This window comes from Xenopus laevis, chromosome 3S (assembly GCF_017654675.1).
Source record: "Xenopus laevis strain J_2021 chromosome 3S, Xenopus_laevis_v10.1, whole genome shotgun sequence".
NCBI lineage: Eukaryota > Metazoa > Chordata > Amphibia > Anura > Pipidae > Xenopus > Xenopus laevis.
In genome coordinates, this window is record NC_054376.1 from 3,331,079 (window position 1) to 3,357,297 (window position 26,219).

The 26,219-nt window shown below is 42.4% G+C and overlaps 1 protein-coding gene across 1 annotated transcript; it reads right to left on the reverse strand.

Annotated features, from left to right (window-relative positions):
* Nucleotides 1-900: 900 nt before the first annotated feature.
* ptn.S (pleiotrophin S homeolog) lies at nucleotides 901-26,105 on the reverse strand. Its single transcript, NM_001197277.1, is given in 6 exon segments — nucleotides 901-1,565; nucleotides 1,720-3,192; nucleotides 10,414-10,575; nucleotides 11,760-11,933; nucleotides 12,250-12,347; nucleotides 25,908-26,105. Coding segments are annotated over 4 exon segments (486 nt in total). The 5' UTR covers nucleotide 12,347; nucleotides 25,908-26,105; the 3' UTR covers nucleotides 901-1,565; nucleotides 1,720-3,139.
* Between the last annotated feature and the right edge of the window lie 114 nt (nucleotides 26,106-26,219).

Here is a 26,219-nt window from a genome sequence, read left to right on the forward strand (position 1 = left end):
CATTTCCATCAGGACCTTCTGTTTATCTACACACACTGGCCAGAATCGAACCCATGTCCTAGGTTTATAAGGCACGACACCGTTGATCCCTTCTCTGTTCCTCTACTTTTAAGAAGGGGTTGGATGGTGTTTAGCAAGTGAGGGAATACAGGGTTATGGGAGATAACTCATAGGACAAGTTGATCCAGGGACTGGTCCCTTTGCATCTTGGAGTCAAGATGGAGAGGCTTCTGAAGAGGTGTTTTCACCTTCCTCTGGATCAACTGACAGTTAGGCAGGTTATACAGTATATAGACTTAAGGTTGAACTTGATGGACATGGGTCTTTTTTCAACCTAACTTACTGTGTAACTATATTTCCTTTATGAGTGGACCGCACCTCCAGGGATCTTAGTAGGACTCCCGTTGTCATGGGGTCTTCTCCTTCTACAGTCATTCCACTGTAGTCAATCTAGGGCATAGGCTGACCAGGTATGTTCTTCTTCAGCTTGAAAGTCAAAATGCTATTGGTTGCAACATAGTTGCTTTGGAATAATAGAACCAAGCCAAATTCTCAATTCACCAATGGATATAGATCTGTCCTTTGTGATGAATAAAGCTCCAAGGGAAAGAATTATGGCACGGTAATGGAAACCAAGACTCACCATGAAGAATGAGGTCCACCATCATGTATCTTTCTGCCCCATATATTTCCTTTGTACCCCATCATCTACCTAAAATCATTCTGCCCTTGTGGTCTATACCCATGTATGGTAAGCCCTATTCCACAGGGTAATACCAGTATTAATGCCCATGGGTACAAAGCGCAAGGATCTACCCCATCTCCTGATTCCAACTAACACCAGCTGATTCCACTCTGGCCAAGAGCTTAAAAAAAACTTTCAGTCTTGTTTATTAGTTTATTTAATTTCTTCATTCCGCTAAGCAAATTGATTATACAGAAGATAAGGAAATCTGATTAAAAATCATCATTTACAGCGTTAGAACAGCACCGTCCTTAGTATAATATCACGGTCTGATAATCCAGACAACCTCTGAGAGCGTCACAATGATGGATCTCGTCTTCCGGAGAAATTTATCAAAGCACCACGTTGTCAACACCTTGATGAGATGTCGGGAGTGTCCTGGAGTTTCATTTGCATCGTCACTGACCTGGGGAAAATGATCAGCCAAGCAAGTGGGAGCTGGGAGTTGTCTGCTGCCTGGACAACACTAACATCAGGTGTTACTCTTCCTCTCTTACCCTACTATACCTTCTCTCCACCAGCCACACTACCTTCCCAGAGACTATTATCCACTGTTACTATAGACACCATCTCTCCCTACTATACCTGCTATCCCACAGTCACACTCCCTTCCCAGAGACTATTATCTCACTGTTACTATTGGCACCATCTCTCCCTACTATACCTGCTATCCCACAGTCACACTCCCTTCCCAGAGACTATTATCCACTGTTACTATAGACACCATCTCTCCCTACTATACCTGCTATCCCACAGTCACACTCCCTTCCCAGAGACTATTATCCACTGTTACTATAGACACCATCTCTCCCTACTATACCTGCTATCCCACAGTCACACTCCCTTCCCAGAGACTATTATCCACTGTTACTATAGACACATCTCTCCCTACTATATCTGCTATCCCACAGTCACACTCCCTTCCCAGAGACTATTATCCACTGTTACTATAGGCACATCTCTCCCTACTATACCTGCTATCCCACAGTCACACTCCCTTCCCAGAGACTATTATCCACTGTTACTATAGGCACCATCTCTCCCTACTATACCTGCTATCCCACAGTCACACTCCCTTCCCAGAGACTATTATCCACTGTTACTATAGACACCATCTCTCCCTACTATACCTGCTATCCCACAGTCACACTCCCTTCCCAGAGACTATTATCCACTGTTACTATAGACACCATCTCTCCCTACTATACCTGCTATCCCACAGTCACACTCCCTTCCCAGAGACTATTATCCACTGTTACTATAGACACCATCTCTCCCTACTATACCTGCTATCCCACAGTCACACTCCCTTCCCAGAGACTATAATCCACTGTTACTATAGGCACCACCTCCCTAGTTTATCTGCTATCCCACAGCTCCTTCCCAGAAACTATTATCTCCACTTCTACTATAGGCAGATTATTTTTGACCTCACAAGGAACCAACAATATCAAGAGCAGATGGCAATAAATATGATAGAATTTGCTACTTGCAAGTAGAAGTAGGTTGGACAGGAGTAGTCAATATCAATACTGGCAGACGCTTTGGCAGCCTTAATAGTTGATTAGTAGAAGACTGGTTGGGACTGGTCACCAAGGCTGGTGGAGACAACTCAATGGAGTGCTCTGGGGTTGACTCATGACTTGCATGTTGACCAGGGCTTGAGTATGAACATGGTTATCACTTGGATGCACCAGCAGCAAATGAGTATTAGCCATCTGGATGTTATTGTAACCCATCCTATGACTGATTCAACCCATGAAGTGCTGGTGGGACAAAGTTATAGGTACAGTCACCTGACATTTTTAGCAAAATCTCAATCTACCCAAGCCTTGCCATGATCTAAGATGCCACTCCCACTCTCTCCCAGACCAGTTATCCACACCCCAATTCACAAGTCCAGGGGGAGGGTCTATGTATCTTATAGAAGACCAGTGGCCCTCAGTGCTCTTGCGTTGATTTTGATTCAGCTTTCTTCTACAGGACCCTTCATTAAATAAACTCTCTAGTGTTGCATTATGGGTAACATTGTCATAGATAGGTGCAATATACAAACCCATTATTCCATTTTTAAGTAAAGAAGGTGCGTCTACGTTTTTGGCCCCCACAGACGCCATTGTTCACTGAGCTCTATACGCTTGTAGTCAACTTAAGTACTACCCGTTGGTTTAAGGCCGCCTAATACGGTGTTATTGTTTAAAAAATATACCCCACAGCAGTCCCCAATCCCTGCCCCCCCCCCCACACTAAATCCCCCCTCTCCCTGCCTACACTACTCTACCACTGGGCTAGGAGGCAACCTTAGGGGACAGTCCTAGGTAGGAATGAACTGGTCCTTTCAACCTCCCGCTGCCCAGACTCATGCGCTCTCCTCCCATTGCTGGCTCCGCCCTCTCAATCCAGAAGCTTCTCTTTGTTCTTTCCTTCCTTTTTCTTCTTTTTGGATTCTGAAATGGAAAAAAATAAATGTCCAGTTTCATTTTCAACCATATTAATGCATCCGGCGCAACTGTGCAACCAATCAGCAATAAGCTTTGAATAGTCTTCCACAGCTTAGAAAAGAAAATCAAAGATCTGATTGGTTGCTATGGTTAACGCTACTAGCACCTATATTAAAGGGGAACTATTCCTCCTATCCTTGTTTTTTGGATCAGTGCAGAGGACCCCCAGCCCCTTTCCCATTGCATCCTTTAGCTCAACTTGGGGCAGTTGGATATGTGGGTGCACAGCTTTTGTTGCACCTCAGGGGTGAGGACCTCTGCATAGCTCTGGTGAGTGAAGGATCATTTTAAAGGCGCAGTACACTAATTTACACAGCTATAGCTAAGCTGCTTACTTACGGCAGGAGACACTGGACAATTCTTACTCGGGTGACCCAACTCAGTCCTGCCAGCGTTTTGGCTTTAACAGCTGACTCACTGTTTAACAAAGGATCCAATGAGCCCCCTAAGCAGAACGTCTCAGCTCTGAATGGCAAGTACTGTGTCACTCATCATTGCCATTCTGTGCGAGGAAGGAAACAGCAGGCGGCCACTGGAGAAACCAGGTCACGGCTCAGAAAGCTGGAGGAGGCCCGGCCTCGCATGGAGACTCTTTTTCCCTTTTCTGCCTTCCTTTTATCTTTTCGTTGTTCTAGCCTACACTTTCCAAACTTGTCTTTACCAGACTTCCATCCTCATTCTTTTCCAAGGGCAAGAGTATTGCCAAAAATGCACAGGCCTTTCATTATTCAGGGTGCCTCCTGCAGGGGTGTCTAGCCCGTTGGAGCAGAGAGCTTAATATTAATGTGGCTCTACTTTGTACCACCACAATTTGGGATGGAGGTGATGTTTATAGCTTGCCATGCCCTCAATCAATCAGAAGTTAACATTTTCTGGTCTAATGCAGTTAGAATAATGGAAGTAAACATCTGATTGGTTGCCAGGCTCTATGTAACCATGTAAAGGGGTTTATGGGGTGTTGCTCTCCCACTTCATAGATAGGGCCATGGTCAACGTATCAGTCTGGGCTCTAGGACCTTTTTTATTCGTATACAATATGTATATACATGGGTCAATGGGGTGGTAGGTCCTTTTGGGTGCCTGCAAATTTAAAGTGTCATGGCTAAACCTCCCTACAGTCCATCAGAGAATTAGAATGTATACGAGGAGTAAAACCATGTTGCAGCCAATCAAAGTATAAGTTTATAAGACAAGATCAACCTGCAGCCAGTCAGACCATTAGAACATTACCAATCTCAGACCAAACTGTAGCCAATCAGACCATTAGAACATTACCAGGCCCAGACCAACCTGCAGCCAATCAGACCATTAGAACATTACCAGACCAACCTGTAGCCAATCAGACCATTAGAACATTACCAGGCCCAGACCAACCTGCAGCCAATCAGACCATTAGAACATTACCAGACCAACCTGTAGCCAATCAGACCATTAGAACATTACCAGACCCAGACCAACCAAAACATTAGAATACTTATAGGACTACACCAATCTGCAACAATTAGATTAATAGATTATTCACAGTGCCTGATCAACCTGCAACCAATCATAATATTAGAACACTTACAGGGCTAGACCAACCTGCAACCAATTAGATAATTAGAATATTCACAGAGTCTGATCAACCTGCAACCAGATTATTAGAACAGTTACAGGGCTAGACCAACCTGTAGCCAATCAGATTATTAGAATATTCATAGAACCTGATCAACCTGCAACCAATCAGAATATTAGAACACTTAATCATATAATTAGAACATTCCCACTACTCCAACTTGCAGCCCAATCAGAGCATTAGGAAATTAAATGTAGCCAATCAGAGGATTAGACTGCTCGATAAAAAAATCACAGGCCCAATTGCAGAACATAATACAATGGGATAGCTGATATTTATTTAGTTTTAGTTTTCTAGGAGTTTTTGGACAGTTTTTGCTATTGGAACATAAGGTGTTTCCACTGGGATGAATTCTGCTTTGTCTGAGAATGATCCAGGTGCTTTCGTCTTTCCCAACCTTAGTAGAAGTTGCCCATCTGATCAGATCTGCATATCAAAGTGCCATTGTTCATTTAGGGACGGGGAATGTGGACTAACTGTCAGATGCACATTGCCTAATGTTGGCACACTGAGCTCTCGTTATTCCCACGGGGGAACAGATGGGTGACAGCGACTGTCTATAAAGAGGCCAAAGTGAACATAAGGAAACAGATGGATTTGGATGACAACACCCTTTAGATATCAGAGCCATCACCTAGAGCGGGCGGAGAGTGGGCCAATGAATGTATTGAGTTGATGATAAAGGGAGACGCGCTGGCACTGATTGCTAATTAGGAACCGACAGCTCACAGGTGGCCTAATGATTCAAACCAGCCAACAGATTCCAAGTTCCAAGTAAAGTTTTTAAAAGTACCAAAAAAAACGGGATACTGGTAACTTTATACAATATAAAGAGTCATTTGAGCTGAACATCAACTTTACAAAGGTACATCCAGCCCGAGCCATTCAGACGTTCACCATAAGTGCCAATTGCAAAGCTTCAATTTCCAAGCCAGACGGAAACAGCAGGAATCCACAGTTCATCTGAAATTTTGTTGGAAAGCTGCATTTCCTACTATTGTCTGTAAAAAAACGCCAAAAAATGACTTTGATTTCCTTGATTTGCCACGTAATAATAAACAGCAGGTGAATTTACCCTTTAATCCCAGAAAACTCATATCTCATTCTCTTTATTTTCAGATTTTTTTCCTTTAAAAAAAAGGTTTACATCCCATGGACATCGGGGAAGTTCATTTGGAGACAAATTGTACAAATACACGTGTTTATTTGCAAACGCCTGATGAGGCTGATGCTGCGTTAATTGTTCCATTGCCCCAGATATTATTATTATGGACTATTAATGGAAACCTTATTCTCTCTCTGTCACACTGCTGACACTTCATTTGTCTCTCATGGCATTAGCACCCCTATGAGTCACCATAACAGCCCTAGACAGACCTAGACTGAAATCTAACTCTATCCAAGGTTTCTCACAAAGGGGTATCTCAGACTATCCCAGATAGGAACCAATCACAAAGGGGTATCTCAGACTATCCCAGATAGGAACCAATCACAAAGGGGTATCTCAGACTATCCCAGATAGGAACCAATCACAAAGGGGTATCTCAGACTATCCCAGATAGAAACCAATCACAAATTTCAGGCTGTCCCAGTTAGGATCCAATCACAAAGGGGTATCTCAGGCTGTCCCAGATAGGAACCAATCACAAAGGGGTATCGTAGGTTGTACCAAACTAATATAAATATAAAAAGTTGGATGTTGGGGAAGGTTTTTTTGAAGCAAAAACTCAATAGTTTTATTATTCTTTTAAGGTTGAAAAGTAAAAGTTTCTTTCTTAATAAAGGAAACTTTTCTGCAAGTATTAGAATTTTTATTGTATCTATTTTATCTTTTCTTTTTATGCCACTTTCCAAAGAGTCTCTCTCTCTATCCATATCTATCTATCTATCTATCTGTCTGTCTGTCTGTCTGTCTGTCTGTCTGTCTGTCTGTCTGTCTGTCTGTCTGTCTGTCTGTCTGTCTGTCTGTCTCTCTCTCTCTCTCTCTCTCTCTCTCTCTATCTATCTATCTATCTATCTATCTATCTATCTATCTATCTATCTATCTATCCATATCTAATCTCTAATCAACATTCATTGGAGCAAAGGAAATTGTTTTCCCAATTGACTCGCTGCCGGGACTGCTGCTCCTTTTTACTTTCAAAGTTCAATAGAAATAGAAATGAAAGGAATTACAGTCCAAAAAAGGAGAAAGAGAAGCTCATCAGACAGTTTACCAACCTGGTTATCTTAGAAAATAAATTTAAAATAACAGGGCACAGAAACAAACAACTTTTGTCTATATCATTTGATAAACACATCACACGGTATAATCATAACATTATCTCAATAAAAGCAAATAATATGCTGCGCCGTTGCTTTCGCAGAGATAACGTTACAGTCATTTTAGCAAACGAAGGGTAATTGTTCTCTGCTTTTAACTTTCTAAATTGCTCCCTTGATCCAGCCTGGCACAACATAAACACTAATTCCATATTTCTTACAGGTAATGATACAGGTTTGGTATAAAATACAGGGCGGGGAGAAGAATAAACTGTGTTTAGGGGATAAATATGTGCAAATCATTGTCAAAATCAATTCAGCAAATTCTTCCCTTTATGGAAAGTTCCTGCACAATCACATGGCCCAGAAAGGCCTTTCCCTAATGCTGATGTCTTGCGCCTGTATTGTATGTGCCGCAGCCACATGGGAAACTCAGACCTTCATATCGTCTTTAATTATATTTGTATGTAAAGGAACAGCCAACCCTGCCAGAGCAGTTACAGTATATCCCCAACAGTCAGTGGGGCCTGTTCCCCAACTGGAAGGGACATCCTCAGAGGACAGGGGAGGGGGCAAATTATATTATTATATTGTTTAGACCTGCCAACCTGCACCCAAACCTGCAAGTCGTACCTGGGGATCTCACAGTTACCAGCCCAATGAGGGGCTCTAGATCAGGCCAGTGTTTTATTGTACCCCCATTGTACTGAGGGCCCAGGCACTTTAGTTTTGTATTGAGGAGGGGGAGACACTGGCTGCATGTGGGCATCCCCTTGGCATCATCCAGACAGACAAGTAATTGAGCTCCAATGGGAGTATGAGTTTATCTGAAGCCAGTCTGAATATAAGAGCCAAAAAGCAAGGCTGGACACCGAGGTAAAACTAATTCTAGTACAAGAAGCGGCTCGGGCAGCGTAAAGACCACATTATAAATGGCACAAAGTTGCAGCTCATTAGTATTAATATTGATGCCTCTGGGTCAGTATCTTCCCAGGAGCACTTGCAGCGCTGGTTAATAATTCAGACCATTCAGAATAAACAGGATAATCATGTCAGGTTGCAATGGATTCCCTGTCCTGGGGAGAGTTTGTAATGGAAACTGGCCAATGAACATCAAGCGCAGGTCCTCTTCTTGTGTAACCCATAGGGAGGCCAGAATGATGGTGAGATGGGATGGTTATGGTTAGGGAAAAGGAATATAAGCTCTTTGGACTAATATTTGTCTCTACTACGTGAAGAGGGAAGGGGAGGAAAGGAGAGGGGAGGGAAGAAAAGGAGAGGAAAGGGCAGGGAAGGGAAGGAAAGTAAAGCAAAAGGAAGGGAGGAAAATAAAGGAAAAGAGAGTGAATGGAAGCAAAGGAAAGAAATTGAAGGAGAGAAATGGGAATAAAGGAAAAAGAGAGGAAAGGGAAGGGAAGGTCAAGGAAGGGAAGGGGAAAAAGCAAAGGGAAAAGAAAGGAAAGAGAAGGGAAGGTAAAATAATGAAAGGAAAAGAAGGGAAAGGAAAGGGAAGGGAGGGGAAGAAAAGTAATGCAAAAGGAAAAGAAGGGAAAGAGAGGAAAGGGAAGCAAAAGAAAGCGGAGTAAACGAGAGGTAATGGAAGCAAGGGAAAGGAAAATGAAGGAGAGCAATTGCAATAAAGGGAAAAGAAAGGAAAGGGAAGGGCAAGGAATGGATGGAAAAAAGCTAAGGCAAATGAAAGGAAAGAGAAGGGAAGGTAAGATAACGAAAATAAAGGAAAGGAGAGGGACGGAAAAAAACAAAGGGAAATGAAAAGAGAGAAAGGAAGGAAATTAGAGGAAAAGAAAGGAAAGGGGAGGTTAGTGAAGGAAAGCAAATGGAAATAAAATGAAAGAGAAGTGTGAGGGAAGGAATGTAAAAGGGAAGGGAAATGAAAGGAAATGGGGAAAAAAAGGAAAAGAAAATAGAGGGAAGGAAATGGAAAGGAAGGTAAGGGAATAAAAAGAAATGAAAAGGGAAGGAGAGGAGATTGAAGCAAAGGAAAGGGGAAGAATGTGAAGTGAAGAAAATAAAGCAAAGGGAAATGAAAGGAAAGAGAATGGAAGGGGAAGGGAAGGGAAGCAATAAAAGAGAAGGAAAGCAAGAGAAAGGAAAGAGAAATGAAAATGAAGTAATGGAAAGGAGAAGAGAGGGCAGGAGAGTAAAACAAAAGAGAGGGAAGGAAAGGAAATGAAAGGGAAAGGAAGGCAAGGGATGGAAAAGAAAGGAGAGGAAGATGGACAGACAGACATAAGCACTCTCTTATTTCCCAGCCTGTGATCAGTAATGGGGGGAAGGAGGAAGGGATGGAAGAAGAAAGGATGGGGAATAAAATAAGAATTCAGCTTCACTTGGATTCAGAAATGAATCCCCTGATGAGGAAGGAAGCAGCGGAACTGGCATAACTGAGACACTCTGAATGCCCCATATCTCAGTCTGTGCTTATATGGCCCTAGTACTTACTGTAGTAGCCCTGTGTTACACAGTGCAACCCCCGTGGCCCCCGAGCAGTTGCTGCACCGTCGCATATGATTATTTGTAGGCGTCTCAGTTCTGCCAGTACCTCAGATTCCCGTCTGGGCCACGTTTCTTTTGCACTGTAACAAGCCATCTGTTCCAATGAAATCACGTTGGCGTTGATATGGAGAGATGAGAGGTGCCACATGGCACTGGATAGAACAGCCAAAGTCAACGTGTCTGCTTGTGCCAAAAACAGCTCTTCTCACAGTCACTTGTTTATTTACCAAAAACTTCTCTTTCTGTTGTTGCAGCTGCTAGAGATTCTGTATATAAACCTTTATTTAAAGGGCACTGGGCATGTATTTGCTACACTGGGCAATAGTAAGGGCAAACATCCATGCTACTTTGCACTTTGTCAACGCTCCCTTGGGACGGAGCTAGAGGTGAGCATTAGAGCCTACCCGGGCAATGGTGTGGTGTTGGCTTAACACCTTCCAAATTTCAGTCCTGGAAGGTTGAAGTCTCTGCCAACTGACTATAAAATGAGGTGCTGGGCACAAGGTCCCATTATTTAGGAGGCTCAGCCTAAATAGCATAAGGAACACAGTTTTGGGGACCCATTGGTAAAGGATGACGCAATTCATTGTAGGGACCCCTGAACTACCCCAACATCTTTATAGCTCTGATCCCAGGGGCATATTTAGAATCTCTGCCATAAAGCACAACAGGGCTCCTGCTGTTTGACCAGAAAGGAAGTAGAGAGAGTAACATGGAATAAAAACTTTAGCAGAAACGTTTCCATGTGTGACATAAAACAAGGGGGGACTCACCTTGAAGTTTTGGTTTGGTGAGCTTCCCGCAGGGCTTGGATAGGGTCACGGTTTTCTGACATTCAGCATTGTGCAGGGCTCTTTTCAAGTTGCCGTTCCTGGTTTTCAGGCCTGTCTCGGGGTCGCAGTCTCCCCACTCCTGAAACTGGTACTTGCACTCGGCTGTTGGACCCAGGGATTAATGGTTAGACGGTACTGGTAGATGGATCACAGTTACAGTCATATGACCTGAGGCAGTTCCAGGCACATCAATAAGAGTGCAGTTTGGCAGTGCTGTACTCATGGGGGGTGGTATATAAATTATCAGGGCTCACTGGGTCAGGCTAGGTCCAAGTTGGATGCTGCAAGCCTTGATATTCTATAACCATTCATAGGAAGTTCATGTTTCTCAGTGGATTTGTAACAAAGTGCGGCTTTCAATCTCAAACAATTAGAAAGAGAATAATAGAGCGCTCGGCTCATCATCCATTTGCCAATGACAGTATTGATTAAGTCTCTAGATGTAAGTACCAGAAAGAGAGACAGGCCTGAGCGTATGAGAGACAGGTCTCAGTCAAGGAGAGAGACAGGCCCCAACCATGGGTTTAATTCAAAGGAATGGAAAAAAATTTAATTATTCTGACATCAGCCCATCAGCTTCCTCCAGATTCCCATCAAAGTCTCACTATATTCCCACTATTCATTTCAGTTGCCACATGGGTCACACACTCTAACGTTGGGTAGATAAAAACTGCTGACTGCCATTTAGAAATGGCAGTCAGAAATGCCGCCTCAGGGCTGCAAGGATGCCCCTAAAAATGAAACATCTATTGTGAAAGTTTGAAAATTCCATTAGACACGAACCGGTCCTCGCATGGTGGGCCCTGTACTCCCACAATGTGATCTGGGGCCAGTGATCAGGACTATCTGCTTTGGCTCAGAATGCAGGTGTCCAAATTGGGCAGACCGAGCCATCAAATTGCAGCCTAGTCATCCAACGATCTATCCATCCAACTACCAACCATTCAACCAATCAATTAGCCATCCAACCATTCAACCAATCCACTAGCCATCAACCACCTATCTAATCAACCAACCAACCAGTCATCCAACCAACTATCCAAAACCATTCAGTGCACCCCAATCCTTAATACTGTCAACCTGTCTTCACTCCTTCATCAGCTGCAATTTGCCTTCTTCCCAAGAAGCACTGTCCAACCTCTTGAACCCCTATCCCATGATTTATGACATCATCAGCTGAAAGTTTGTCTCTAAAATACACACACTGTTTCCAGTATTAAAAAAAATGCTATGGATCTTCATAGGACACTGAGAATATGAATGAATGGGGTCCCTCATGTTCTTACCTCCAAACTGCTTCTTCCAGTTGCAGGGAATCTTGCACTTTTGCGTCTTAATGGTTTGTTTGCATTCTGTTCCGGAACGGGTGCCCTCTCGGGTCCCCAGGCCGCAGTCTCCGCTGGTGGGCACACACACACTCCACTGCCAATCCCCGCAGTCCGATTTCTTCACTTTCTTTTCTGTGAGGCACAAAGAGGTTGAGATTGGCCACTTGTACCCTACAGCAACTACTACTGCTGACTGCCCCCCCCCCATCCCAGTTTGGAGTCATAAAGCAGCTTTAATGGGGCCCATGCATATCGACATCATGGGAGGCTCTATCACATTCTTATAATGTGATAGAGAAGCTCTTGAGATATGCACATGCATGGACCCTGTTAGGGCTTAACTGGGCATTGCAGATGGCAGTGGCTCCAGCTAAAACCCAGATATAGGCCATGTTGGGAAAAACATTTTAGAGGGGGGACTATGTACCCTCATATATACGATTCTCACCTTGCTTATCCTTCTTGCCAGTATCTGTGCCAAGAACCGTCATTACCAACAGGAATGCCATGAGGGCGAGCATGAAGAGTCCATGCTGATGATGCATTCTGTTACCAAAAAAAACAAAAACAATGAATCAATTAATATTTTATCGGTTTATTGTTAAAGCGATGCGTCTAATGAATGAGTTCATTGAGAGCTGAGCTCATAGGCTGGCTCCGTCCAGCTTCATTTTACTATGGCTGGTAGAGTGTCAGTGCCATACTGCAGTAGAGTAATATACAATGGAGTTCATGGGCAACTTCATGGGCAACTTGCCACCACACAGCCCTGTTAAAGCTCCAGAGGAGGTCTATCCCCTGGTCAATCTTGAAAACCAATCTGAGGTCATTGGCTGGAATGGTTGGGGGATTTATTGATAAAGGGTCTTTTACTGCAGTAGTGCTTAAATGTGCCCCCTTACTAGGGCATTTTTGGGTTGATATATGGGAGGCAGCATTTGGCCAATTCTCCACCAGCGAATAAAAATGCCTCATGAGCCAATAGCCTAAGAGTCTTGTGGAATTTAGGGACACAATGGTTTTCTTGATGGTACTGGTGAATAGACCAAAGTGAATTATTATTGGAGGAACCCAACACCAATAAGATGTGGGTATCTTCTCAGCATGGCAGCTCCCCTTTCCTCACCCCGGCTGGAATTAACCATGAAATAATTGTTGGCTCATAAAACAATGACAAATGCCAAGGTCTCCTAAAAGGGACGAGATGGGAAAGAATAAAAGAAAAATGAAGTGAAGGAGAGAGAAAGGAAGAAAAGAAGGAAAGGGGATTCTGTCAGCAGTTGACAAGTTGAATTAAGAGATTGTGTGGTCCAATCTGTTATCAATCGCTGATGCTGAGGGAGGTAAAAAGCAACAATTTTAGGTGTCAATGGAGCGAGACAATGGGGCGGTCAAGTAGCGGAAGAGAAGAGCTAAGTGTGTTTAGATTCCCATCAATCCAAAAAACACCCTTTTATTCTGTGATGATGAAGAACCAGCACTGACAGATTACTGGGCAGAGGCCAAGATCAAATTTGGGTTTGTACCATAACTATACAGAGTTACATGCATAGCAACCAATAACCAACACAAGAGGTGAAGAGGGGCTTACAATCTAAAATTAATAAAAAAAAATCTTAAAATTCAAATAATGGGCAAAAAATTATTTTCAGCATAAATTCTATTGCTCCTGTTGAAAAAGGAGGTTAAAGGTGTATTGTTCCCCCGTGAAGGATTGGTTCACCTTAGACTTAACTGTTAGTATAATGTACTGTATATATAATGAGAGTGGAAGCGAAGGTGAATCTGGGAAAGAATTAGATAAATAATTGATGAGAGAAATGGCACAGAGCTATTAGTGCAAATTAGCACTGCAAAAAGCAAACACATTTGGCATAAGAACTCTGCCACTGGGACAGAATGTTCTGTTATACAGATAGCTAGAATCTCAGCTGCCATAAAGCAGGGCAGGACTGCTGCTTACAATGGGGATCAGATAGGATCTGTGCAGCCACTGGGACAGAATGTTCTGTTATACAGATAGCTAGAATCTCAGCTGCCATAAAGCAGGGCAGGACTGCTGCTTACAATGGTGATCAGATAGGATCTGTGCAGCCACTGGGACAGAATGTTCTGTTATACAGATAGCTAGAATCTCAGCTGCCATAAAGCAGGACAGGACTGCTGCTTACAATGGGGATCAGATAGGATCTGTGCAGCCACTGGGACAGAATGTTCTGTTATACAGATAGCTAGAATCTCAGCTGCCATAAAGCAGGGCAGGACTGCTGCTTACAATGGGGATCAGATAGGATCTGTGCAGCCACTGGGACAGAATGTTCTGTTATACAGATAGCTAGAATCTCAGCTGCCATAAAGCAGGACAGGACTGCTGCTTACAATGGGGATCAGATAGGATCTGTGCAGCCACTGGACAGAATGTTCTGTTATACAGATAGCTAGAATCTCAGCTGCCATAAAGCAGGACAGGACTGCTGCTTACAATGGGGATCAGATAGGATCTGTGCAGCCACTGGGACAGAATGTTCTGTTATACAGATAGTTAGAATCTCAGCTGCCATAAAGCAGGACAGGACTGCTGCTTACAATGGGGATCAGATAGGATCTGTGCAGCCACTGGGACAGAATGTTCTGTTATACAGATAGCTAGAATCTCAGCTGCCATAAAGCAGGACAGGACTGCTGCTTACAATGGGGATCAGATAGAACATTCTGTCCCAGTGGCTGCACAGATCCTATCTGATCCCCATTGTAAGCAGCAGTCCTGTCCTGCTTTATGGCAGCTGAGATTCTAGCTATCTGTATAACAGAACATTCTGTCCCAGTGGCTGCACAGATCCTGTTATACAGATAGCTAGAATCTCAGCTGCCATAAAGCAGGACAGGACTGCTGCTTACAATGGGGATCAGATAGGATCTGTGCAGCCACTGGGACAGAATGTTCTGTTATACAGATAGCTAGAATCTCAGCTGCCATAAAGCAGGACAGGACTGCTGCTTACAATGGGGATCAGATAGGATCTGTGCAGCCACTGGGACAGAATGTTCTGTTATACAGATAGTTAGAATCTCAGCTGCCATAAAGCAGGACAGGACTGCTGCTTCCAATGGGGATCAGATAGGATCTGTGCAGCCACTGGGACAGAATGTTCTGTTATACAGATAGCTAGAATCTCAGCTGCCATAAAGCAGGACAGGACTGCTGCTTACAATGGGGATCAGATAGGATCTGTGCAGCCACTGGGACAGAATGTTCTGTTATACAGATAGCTAGAATCTCAGCTGCCATAAAGCAGGACAGGACTGCTGCTTACAATGGGGATCAGATAGGATCTGTGCAGCCACTGGGACAGAATGTTCTGTTATACAGATAGCTAGAATCTCAGCTGCCATAAAGCAGGACAGGACTACTGCTTACAATGGGGATCAGATAGGATCTGTGCAGCCACTGGGACAGAATGTTCTGTTATACAGATAGCTAGAATCTCAGCTGACATAAAGCATGTGTTATTTCCCACCCATTCCCCAGAGCTCCTCCCCTTGCTTAGTACCTGCGCCACGCCCCTGAGGAAAATGAAGACGAGATAACCAAGACCAGAGAACCCAGTAGATGGGTTGGCACAGAGGAGTCACTCTACATTAAGCATTGGTGCAACTAGAAGGTTCTGGGCCCAGAGGTGTAACTGCCAAAGCCACAACTGGGTCCTTGAGCTTAAGAGGGGCCCCTAGCGCCTATGTAGTATGACCTTTCATGCTGAAGGGCCCAATGCCATGTGCACAAGACAGGACAAGTACGTTTATATTCAGGGTTAGCTTTAATGATATGGTGATCATTCCCGGCATGAATTCTTTGGGGTATAAAATATCTGGGTGGGAGAACTGGGAGAGATGAGTAAGTGCCATTACAACGAGGTTCTTGTCTAGGCTTTAGTTGTCCTTTAAATCTAATTCATATTTAATTCTGAGCTAAAAAAAATTATTTCTCAGTAGCAATTTATCTTCCTAACTACAGCTCTTGGTCCTGCTAGAGCTGTGGCACCCCATCTTGCACCCCATTTAAAAACAGCTTTGCATAAGATTTAAAGTGATACACACTTTTTTTCACTGACCTTCCACCACCGTTTAGTCAGGCCTGGAAGTCGGGGGGCTGCACAGGACACATAGAATATACAGTTTATTGGAAGATGTCAGTATCTCTTTAAGGAATAGAGGGACGGAATATTGTTTCTTGCTGTAACTGGGTCAGCGACTCTCGGCAGTTACATCACAATGTCCCATCTGCTCGGCCGGATACAAACATTCATCTGTTTTTAGTTTCTTTGGATATTACAAAAAGAATTTCCATTCAGGAGGCTGAGAATGTGACTCCTGTCACTCACTTCTTTCTCCTCTCTGCCCTTCTACTGCCCCCAATCAAACCAACAACTTCCCAACAACCAGAGCTCAGAGTTTCATTCCAACCAGACGTCCATAAATATTCTCTGCTTATTGGTATTGAATGGAGGAAAAATATATGATAGACATTGCTTTACTAAGGCTATGAGCAAACTTAGGGACTGTTCCTGCTGAATTGTGCTTAGTACAGGGAATACCTATGCTGCCATAGTTTTATGGGATCTCTCTGTACAGACTATGAGCAAACTTAGGGACTGTTCCTGCTGAATTGTGCTTAGTACAGGGAATACCTATGCTGCCATAGTTTTATGGGATCTCTCTGTACAGACTATGAGCAAACTTAGGGACTGTTCCTGCTGAATTGTGCTTAGTACAGGGGAATACCTATGCTGCCATAGTTTTATGGGATCTCTCTGTACAGACTATGAGCAAACTTAGGGGACTGTTCCTGCTGAATTGTGCTTAGTACAGGGAATACCTATGCTGCCATAGTTTTATGGGATCTCTCTGTACAGACTATGAACAAACTTAGGGGACTGTTCCTGCTGAATTGTGCTTAGTACAGGGAATACCTATGTACCATAGTTTTATGGGATCTCTCTGTACAGACTATGAGTAAACTTAGGGGACTGTTCCTGCTGAATTGTGCTTAGTACAGGGGAATACCTATGCTGCCATAGTTTTATGGGATCTCTCTGTACAGACTATGAGCAAACTTAGGGGACTGTTCCTGCTGAATTGTGCTTAGTACAGGGAATACCTATGCTGCCATAGTTTTATGGGATCTCTCTGTACAGACTATGAACAAACTTAGGGGACTGTTCCTGCTGAATTGTGCTTAGTACAGGGAATACCTATGTACCATAGTTTTATGGGATCTCTCTGTACAGACTATGAGTAAACTTAGGGGACTGTTCCTGCTGAATTGTGCTTAGTACAGGGAATACCTATGCTGCCATAGTTTTATGGGATCTCTCTGTACAGACTATGAGCAAACTTAGGGACTGTTCCTGCTGAATTGTGCTTAGTACAGTGAATACCTATGCTGCCATAGTTTTATGGGATCTCTCTGTACAGACTATGAGCAAACTTAGGGGACTGTTCCTGCTGAATTGTGCTTAGTACAGGGAATACCTATGCTGCCATAGTTTTATGGGATCTCTCTGTACAGACTATGAGCAAACTTAGGGGCTGTTCCTGCTGAATTGTGCTTAGTACAGGGAATACCTATGTGCCATAGTTTTATGGGATCTCTCTGTACAGACTATGAGCAAACTTAGGGACTGTTCCTGCTGAATTGTGCTTAGTACAGGGAATACCTATGCTGCCATAGTTTTACGGAATCTCTCTGTACAGACTATGAGCAAACTTAGTGACTGTTCCTGCTGAATTGTGCTTAGTACAGCGGAATACCTATGCTGACAGACTATGAGCCTGGTTCTGACCCGTTCTAATCATTCCCCATAAGACCTGGAATCCATATCCCCTATTAGCAGTCTCCATCACAACCACCGACTGGAGCACAAGGTTCTCCATCTGTTCCTCTGACTCATGGTTGTACCTTTCACCCTCTTCCATCTGTTCCACTAACCATCTGCCGGAGTCTGGGAGGTGACTAATAAAGTCTGTGATACTCACATAGGGAAATCTCCCTAATCAGGTGCCACCAAATAGAAATATAAGCAGTTTCCTACTGTAAATGACAGGCGAGAGGAGAGGTGCAGGTAGGTAGGTGGATACATGGGATTGGGTTGTTCAATCAGAAATGTCTTCTGTGTTTTTCATTCCATTGGGCTTGTTTGGCTCTGGAGACTTTAGGCTGTTACCCCAGAATGGCAAGTAGGGGGCGAAAGAGACTGACTCTGAGTATATTACTCCAGGTACTACTGGGCCTTTTGCTTATAACCACTAGACCTTTTCAGTTCAAGCCCCGCTTCAAGGTTCAACCTTGGTTCAGAAACCCCTTAGTTGATAACAAGGTGTACTTTTATGTGTACAGAGAAGGAATGTTCTGGGCACACAATAATACCCTCATACTGTACTGTCTAAGGGAATCAATATGGCACCTCCCTCCTCCCATATGTATAAATACAAATATACAGAGAAGGAATGTTCTGGGCACACAATAAGCTCTACCCTCATACTGTACTGTCTAAGGGAATCAATATGGCACCTCCTCCTCCCATATGTATAAATACAAATATACAGAGAAGGAATGTTCTGGGCACACAATAAGCTATACCCTCATACTGTACTGTCTAAGGGAATCAATATGGCACCTCCTCCTCCCATATGTATAAATACAAATATACAGAGAAGGAATGTTCTGGGCACACAATAAGCTATACCCTCATACTGTACTGTCTAAGGGAATCAATATGGCACCTCCTCCTCCCATATGTATAAATACAAATATACAGAGAAGGAATGTTCTGGGCACACAATAAGCTATACCCTCATACTGTACTGTCTAAGGCAATCAATATGGCCCCTCCTGCACACATACAGAAAAGGAATGTTGTAGAAAGGATTAGGAGCTACAGACTGAGGATGGCTTATTCATTCAATATACAGAACATTAACTTTATTCTCCTAATAATAACATGTCAAGTCAACAGTGGAGCCGCCATATTTAGTTTACCCATGAGAGTATCAAATTGTAGAAAGACCAAGATGACAATCTGGCATATTTGACAGACGCCTGAGGGCAAAGACTGAGAATCACTGGTCGGCTGTTGCAGTCATAGGATGGAATATAGACGGAGCCTTCAGCAAAGAATGTGGACCTGTCCCCTCAGAATCACATATTCTTCCTTCATGCTCCAAATCAGACTTGTGTTTAAATCACTTTCCTGCAAATCATGAGTCTGATATAAAAAATCTAAGGCAGCCTGGAACTGATGCTTCTAGAACCGAGACTGCAAGGCCGGAGATATGGTGCCATTATATTCCTCAGTGCTGTAAAGAGATTCTATATCATACACATCAGTCCCTACCCCAATGGAGCTTACAGTCTAAGGTCTCTATCAAATTGTAGGTTGTGCTATCAGGAGCCTATGAACCTGCCTGTATGTATTTGTATTGTGGAAGGAAACCAATACAGACACAAGGAGAACATGCAAACGTCTTGCAGATTGTGCCCAGGCTGGAATCGAACCTAGGACCCCAGCAGCACTAAGTCCTAGGTTCAATTCCATACAGGGCATCTACAAGAAGTGGCTATTCTCTTCCTGCTAGAATATAACGTACACTTTTCCCATTTTTAGGGACAAGGGGAATCACATTTCACTTTTATGTCTAGCTGAAACACCCCATCCGCTGCCAAATCTCCCAGGAAATTAAAACATAAGCTACTTTTAAGCACTTAAAAGCTACGACTCATGAAGAACACCCCTCGGTTATGTTCAAACTGACTGGTAGCAGAGCAGCCCCAGGTAATACAAGTATTAACTGAAGTAGTACAAGATCTGCAAAAAGGTCATGATTCTTTAAAGGGTAACTGAACCTAATAAGAAAGTTTGGGGTTTTCTAACACTTTTAGTTACAGTTTTTCCCACACACACAACAACCTAGGGCAACATTGTATCAATTTTTACAAGAACTCTATAAAAAAAATCTTTATCCAAAAATACTTGGATTCTGGCTATCTGTGAGAAAAATATTTTCACAAAAACAGCAGAGAAACTTTTTTTTCCTACATGAGAGAAACCATGAAGGAAAAAAGGTCAAGAATCCAAAAAAAGCAAGCCAACCAAACTAAATTCCTGCACATTTGTTTCTACTATTTATTTTGTGAAAACCATTATAACCATTGGAACCACCATCGGATCAAGTTTTTCAAGAAGTCTTTAAAAACCCTCAATCCAAAAAAGGTAATTTTTTTATGTAGACCAAATTTTTTAAAATTTAAATTCTCGTTCCAGAAAAAAATATTACTACATTTTTAAAAGTTCCAAATTAAATTTCAAATGCCTCTACAGTTTCCGGTTGAAATACTTCTGCAAATTTGGACCATCAAGTGTAGCTGCCCTTGAACCCTTCCAACCAAAATAAATATAGCCTTTTTTTATATATTCCCCTTTTCTGTGGCCAACTTTTCTTGGGAAATATATAATTATATATATATACGGTCAGGATCATTCTGTTGATGTTTTGGTCTCTCTCGTTTCCAGGGAAACTTGTAGCAGAGAGTGAAAAATGAGAGCAGGCAATGCTTGAACCTTCCCCGGGCCCCCAGCAGAGTGATTGAATAAATTTCATTCAAGAGAGAAGCAAAGAATGAGGAGGGAAGAATAAATGGAGAGGGAACAATATCCTCACCAAGCTGATTGATTTCATGGGATATATACTGAGGGTCTTATCCTGAGTTCAGGGCTGGTTTTATGGAAGGAGAGTGAGATTCTGCCCATAAACTATACTTTAAATAAACTATTACATGGCTAATTACAGATGGCTTTAAGGCATTCTGGGAGTTGTAGTCCTCCAACATCTAAAGGGCTATGAGATGGCATCTAAATAACTGCTCCTTTCCTGCTCCCTCACTATCTAATGTATTAGTTCATATGGTTCCTCCAGCTTTTACTTTCCCAATGTAAGACTGTATAAGCCTACCACTGCTGGGGTTGAGCGATCTATCAACCTTTTTGGTGGAACCCTCCAACCTGTTGGGTTCCAGACTGCCCTGTGATCTAATGTTAAAACACCTGCCCTCCTCTGTCCAGTTATGGTGATGCCACAGGAAATGGAAGATAGATAGAGCAGCCTCCATCTTTAAATAGAATTCATAACCCACCAATGACTCTACAGAAACACTGAGCAAAGTACCATGCCATGCAGATATGAAATGTTGCCTCCTATTTTAAGAAATTCTCTTACACAATGATGTTGACTCAGAAGACATCAAGGCAGACGAATATGAACCCCTAGTTGATGATATCCTCAGGTTTCCAAGCCAATATTCCCTTTGCCATTCTTCATTTTAAATATTTCAGCAAGTTGGCCTTCATCTCCTCTTATAAACCACCATGACTCTACAAAAGCACTGTCCAAGGTACCATGACATCTTGATGTATGTTTCCCTCTACATCAATAACTTCTCTTAAATTATGACATTGTCTCTGAAGACATCAAGGCAGATGAATGTGAACCCCTAGTTGATGAAATCATCATGTTTCCAATCCAATTTTCCCTTAACCATTATCTATTTTAAATATTTCAGCAAGTTGGCCTTCATCTTCTCTTATAAACCACAATGACTCTAAAGAAGCACTGTCCAAGGTACCATGACATCTAGATATGAAATTTTGCCCTTCAATAACTTCAATAACTTCTCTTACATGATGAATTTAGCTCAGAAGACATCAAGGGGGCAGAATGTAAGCCCCCTAGTTGATGATATCCTCAGGTTTCCAAGCCAATATTCCCATAGCCATAATCCCTTGTGATACTTCAGCAAGTTTAGCATCAACTTCTCTTATCTCCTGCCAAATGTGCCCCAACAATTCCAACTCTCTCTTACAGTATCAGAGGGCTCTTGCTCTTCCAATGGTTGGAGACACTATACTGGGCAACAATGCCTGGCAAGCATTTTGAGACAGGCACCTATGCATGATGGGATGTTTGCTCAAGATTGACACTATACTGTATGTTTTATACCTAGATCTCTATTTCCCAGTACAATGGAGAGAAATGCATGAGACAGAGGTTAGATTGATAGAGTAGATAGATGTAATAATGCTTTCTATGGTGTCTAGAGCCAAATCAATTGACATATAGGCAATAGGTTTTATGATGCACTCTCCTTGGCCCACCCAAGTTTATCTTGGGGATTGACTTATTCATGACAGCTGCAGGAAATAGAGAATTTTCCGAGAAAAGTCCCCCAGTAGCTATAACAATGTCGGCTGAGGGCTAAGGATCATAAATAAATGGCTCTAAACAATGAGGCAATGAATGATAAATATATGCTGAGATACTTATACAATAAAAATTGCATTGCTTAGCGTATAGGTGCCAGATATAGCAGTAGAACGGAAATCTACATCATAGTCATTACAGAAGAAGTGTTTTACATCTGATATAATAAACATTTAGACAAGACAGTCCGGAATTACAGACCCTAAGGAGTTAGGTACCTTTCAGTAGACTACATGCAAACCAAAAGCTCTGCAGAAAAACCACAATGCAACATTCTTTCCCTGATATGCAAATCGGGTCCAGTTATAACAAAATTTGGTGGTGATTGTATGTTGAATCCGAATCATTTGACTTTCTTCACATTCCCTATCTATGATTAAAAGTGTTGGTCTGTAGACTGAATTTGATCCATATTTGTCCAAGTTGGGTTTCCATGCCATTTAAAAAGGAAAAAGTTCCACCAAATGTTAGTTGAAGTTGAACCAGTTAAGGTATTGGCCTAATACAAGTAACAATGTCAGCTCCAGTGGACACTCCTGGTCAAAGCTTCTCAGTAGAACTTGTTACCTTAGCTAGTACTACACAAATACTGTAGGAGGCACATGCAGGGATTAGATACCAATGATTGACTGGCCTACAAGGATGCAGAGCACATCCAGATAGGCCTCACTGTAGAGTATTTCCTTTTAGTTGTATTGTTTTCAGCCATGTCGTAATAATGAAAGTAATGTGCTCATGGTAGTAAGAGTGGGCCCTAGGAGGCCTAGTCTAGATTCTGCAATGTGCCCTGCCAGCCAATAGTCACTTTCAGGGAGCTCAAGGACATGACCACACACAAACAGCAGTGCCTACTGGTGTAGCTTCCAGAAGAGAAGAAGCTAATGGAAAAAAGTGTTGGGAAGTCAAGCTGGCATTGGGACAAGATTTCTACTGGGACAACAAAGTGATCCATGCTGCCTATCCCTGGTAACAACCTGAGTCATTAATTAGACTGCTCTTATGTCTACTAGGGACAAACAACCAAGTCATGTGAGTGCATGAACAAAGACCTTCCTGTGGACTTCCCAGCTCCAAAACCCACTCTTAAATATAGATGTAAGAGGGCCATTCAATGCTTGAGCCTACAAGGTTTATTTTATCTCATGCCAATGTACTGGCTTTACACAACTGTGCATGTTGGCTGAAACTCTTGTACTAAAACAGTTATAAATCCAGATCCTTAGAGGGAAAATCAGGACTTAGTTGTTCTGCACAAGGATTGTTTACCAGCTGCTTGGCCTTTGGTGCCACCTTGGCATCGTGTTTGGGTAGTTAGAGACCAAGACGTGTTTGATCTGCTGCCTGTACTGAGTAGGGGGAGGCAGAAAACATCTGGCACAAGGAATCCTGCCAAAGGGCAGCTTATCGGAGATGTTTCACAGCTCTGAGCTTGTACATCCAGATGGTTGGAAAGCTCAGGTACAAGCTGTCTATTAATATATTCACAATCCTATTAAACTGCCCTCAAGCTACACAATGAGGCTGTCTGCTCTGGCATTGACTGAAAGTTTGTACCACTACACTGCTTACTGGGGTTATTCACCTTATAAGTGTGTTACTTTCTTTTTCTGCAGCTCTCCAGCTTGAGATTTTAACTGCTATCCAGTTGCTAGGGATTACCCTAGCAACCAGAGACCAATTGGTTAAATGAAAACAGAAGATGAGCAGTCGAGGCCTTGAAAAGAGATAGAAGCAATAAAAAAGTGTGAATCACAATAAAATAAAGCCTCACAGGGAATCTATTTTTGGTTACCAGGGTCAGTGACCCCTGCAATTAGACAGTATTTTCAGCTGCAGGCTTGAGGGAAGGTGCAAAACTAGCTCAAGAGTGTGAAATAAAAATATGTTTTGCTTTATAAGAAAACTAAAAAATGTAGCCCGTTAAATATAATATTTTATTCTTATGCTATATTTTGCTTTACTTTAGCCTTTTCCTTTTTTTTCAGCTTTCTCCATGTTCTGGTTCGTTCCCCCTGTCCCTTTAAAAATATTTCTTATGACTTATTTGGTCCTTTGAACCATTTTCTGTATGTATATTGGAAGTACATGACATGCATTTATTCATAGCATGGGTTACTGACATCCTACTTGTATAAGTTCTTAGGGTTTCTGATGGAGCAGATGTTCACGAGAACACAGGACATTAAGGTTTGGAACTTCTGCTGTGGCCAAGGGTAAAGGCCAAGAGTCATAATGTTGGCATAGACTTTAGGTCACAAGGAGAACCCCTCACCAGCAGTGTTCATGATGGCAGTAGTGTTGGATCACCTAATCCAAGTCTGAACATAGATGGTTCCACTAGGAGTGAAGTCAGGATGGGTCAAGCCAAAATCAAGGCTGGAAGGAGAAGCTGTGTAGGTCTCACAACTAGATGAATGTAAAAGAATGTAAAGCCGTCCATAAGACCATGACTTAATGTTTATTACATGGCAGCGTCAAGCAAGGTGGGGTTTCATATGGGGTATCATCTTCTCTTAGATGAAAAACAAAGACATAAACATAGATACACTTGGTCTTGTCTCAATCTAGGACATTAATGACTTGTAGTGTTTGAGTCAAGACCAGGCAAGACCAAGACAAACTTGATTAATAAAATGTCTTTGGTCATCAAGACATAACCGAGTCCATGCCAAGACCATCCCACAAACTATCCCAAAAAGCAGCCCAGTAAACAGGAGCCTCAAACTCCAATTTCTGGCGCCCAAAATAAGAGTTTGAGCAATTTGGCCAATGCATGGCTCCATTTCTGTGGAATCCAGGAATGAGACTTAATGAGTTGCTCTGATGGGGAACTTTTTGGCCACCAACATTTTTAATCAAAATTCAGAACAGATAAGGTTCTAGACATGGTCCAATTTGGTTAACTAAGAATTTAGAGGAAAGTAAAGGGTAAATGCTACTTTTAAATCAAGGTTTTTTTCCCATTAAAAATAGAAAATGCCATTACAAAGTATAATAATGTTGTTAAATTTTATTTACAATTGAACCTGGTGCACTTCATTACAAAGGTTCAAGTGAGAAGCATTAAATCATATCCCAACTACCCCTCCCATCACAAAACTTCTTTAATCAAAAGAAACCATCCAACAGCTAAAAAAAAACAAACAGCCATCCCATCAAGCATGCAGAGTGGGTCACGGGGGGCCACAGCAGCACAAAAACCACATTGTCCCTTCCCTGGAAAGACCCAAACTGCAGGGTATCATGTGCATATTTCGAGGATTTGGAGGGGGGCTGCCGATAGACGGAGTTTCACAATAACTAGGATATAATGAATTTTCTAAGTGTCCTACTTGAGGTTCAGGTTTCTGCTTGGGGTAAAAAAGAGCCAAAATCCAAAAATAATTTGTCCTGTGTGTCCTGGTGTTTTTGTTGCCTGATGAAGCCCAAAGAGCAGGGGCTCCAATATCAAAATATGGCAAAATATCCAATATGGTTCACTGGTAGATGTTTCCAACCTATTGTCTAAACTTTCTGGGATTTTTTTTTTCCAACACGAATAATTCACATGTGTTTATCTTCAAAGTCATTTTACCCAAAAAAAATCATTTGTTCCCCCGATATCAATAAACAGAAATGACTTAATATTTCCTTTTTTTTTTAGAATGATACAGATTCTTTCTTTTGGAATCATGCAGGAGAATCTAACTGGAAACACTGTGAAGAAATTTTCAATTGCGCAAAATAAATCGAAAAATTGAAACGTACAGAAAATGTTGGGAGACAAAGAAGAAGAAGAAGAAGAGAAACACTTACTTGGAGGCTGCCAGGAGCTGAGCTAATGTTCCTCCTTTCTCGCTCACTGTTAATCCCTGGAAGATCTCAAAGATCTCTCTCCGTTGCTTCCGTCTCTCTCTCTCTTCAAATAATTTTGTTTACGTAGGACTCTGACTTTTTGTATTTTTTATTTAAACCCTTTTGTCCCTCGAATGCAAACTTCTCCTTGGAGTTTGCTTCCCTGCCTGCTCTGTGTTGAGTGTTGAATTGTGTTTACGTCTATGGTTGTACCAATCAGTCAGGACCAGGGAGAATACTCTGAGGCTTCTCTGTTTAGAGCAGGCACAGCCC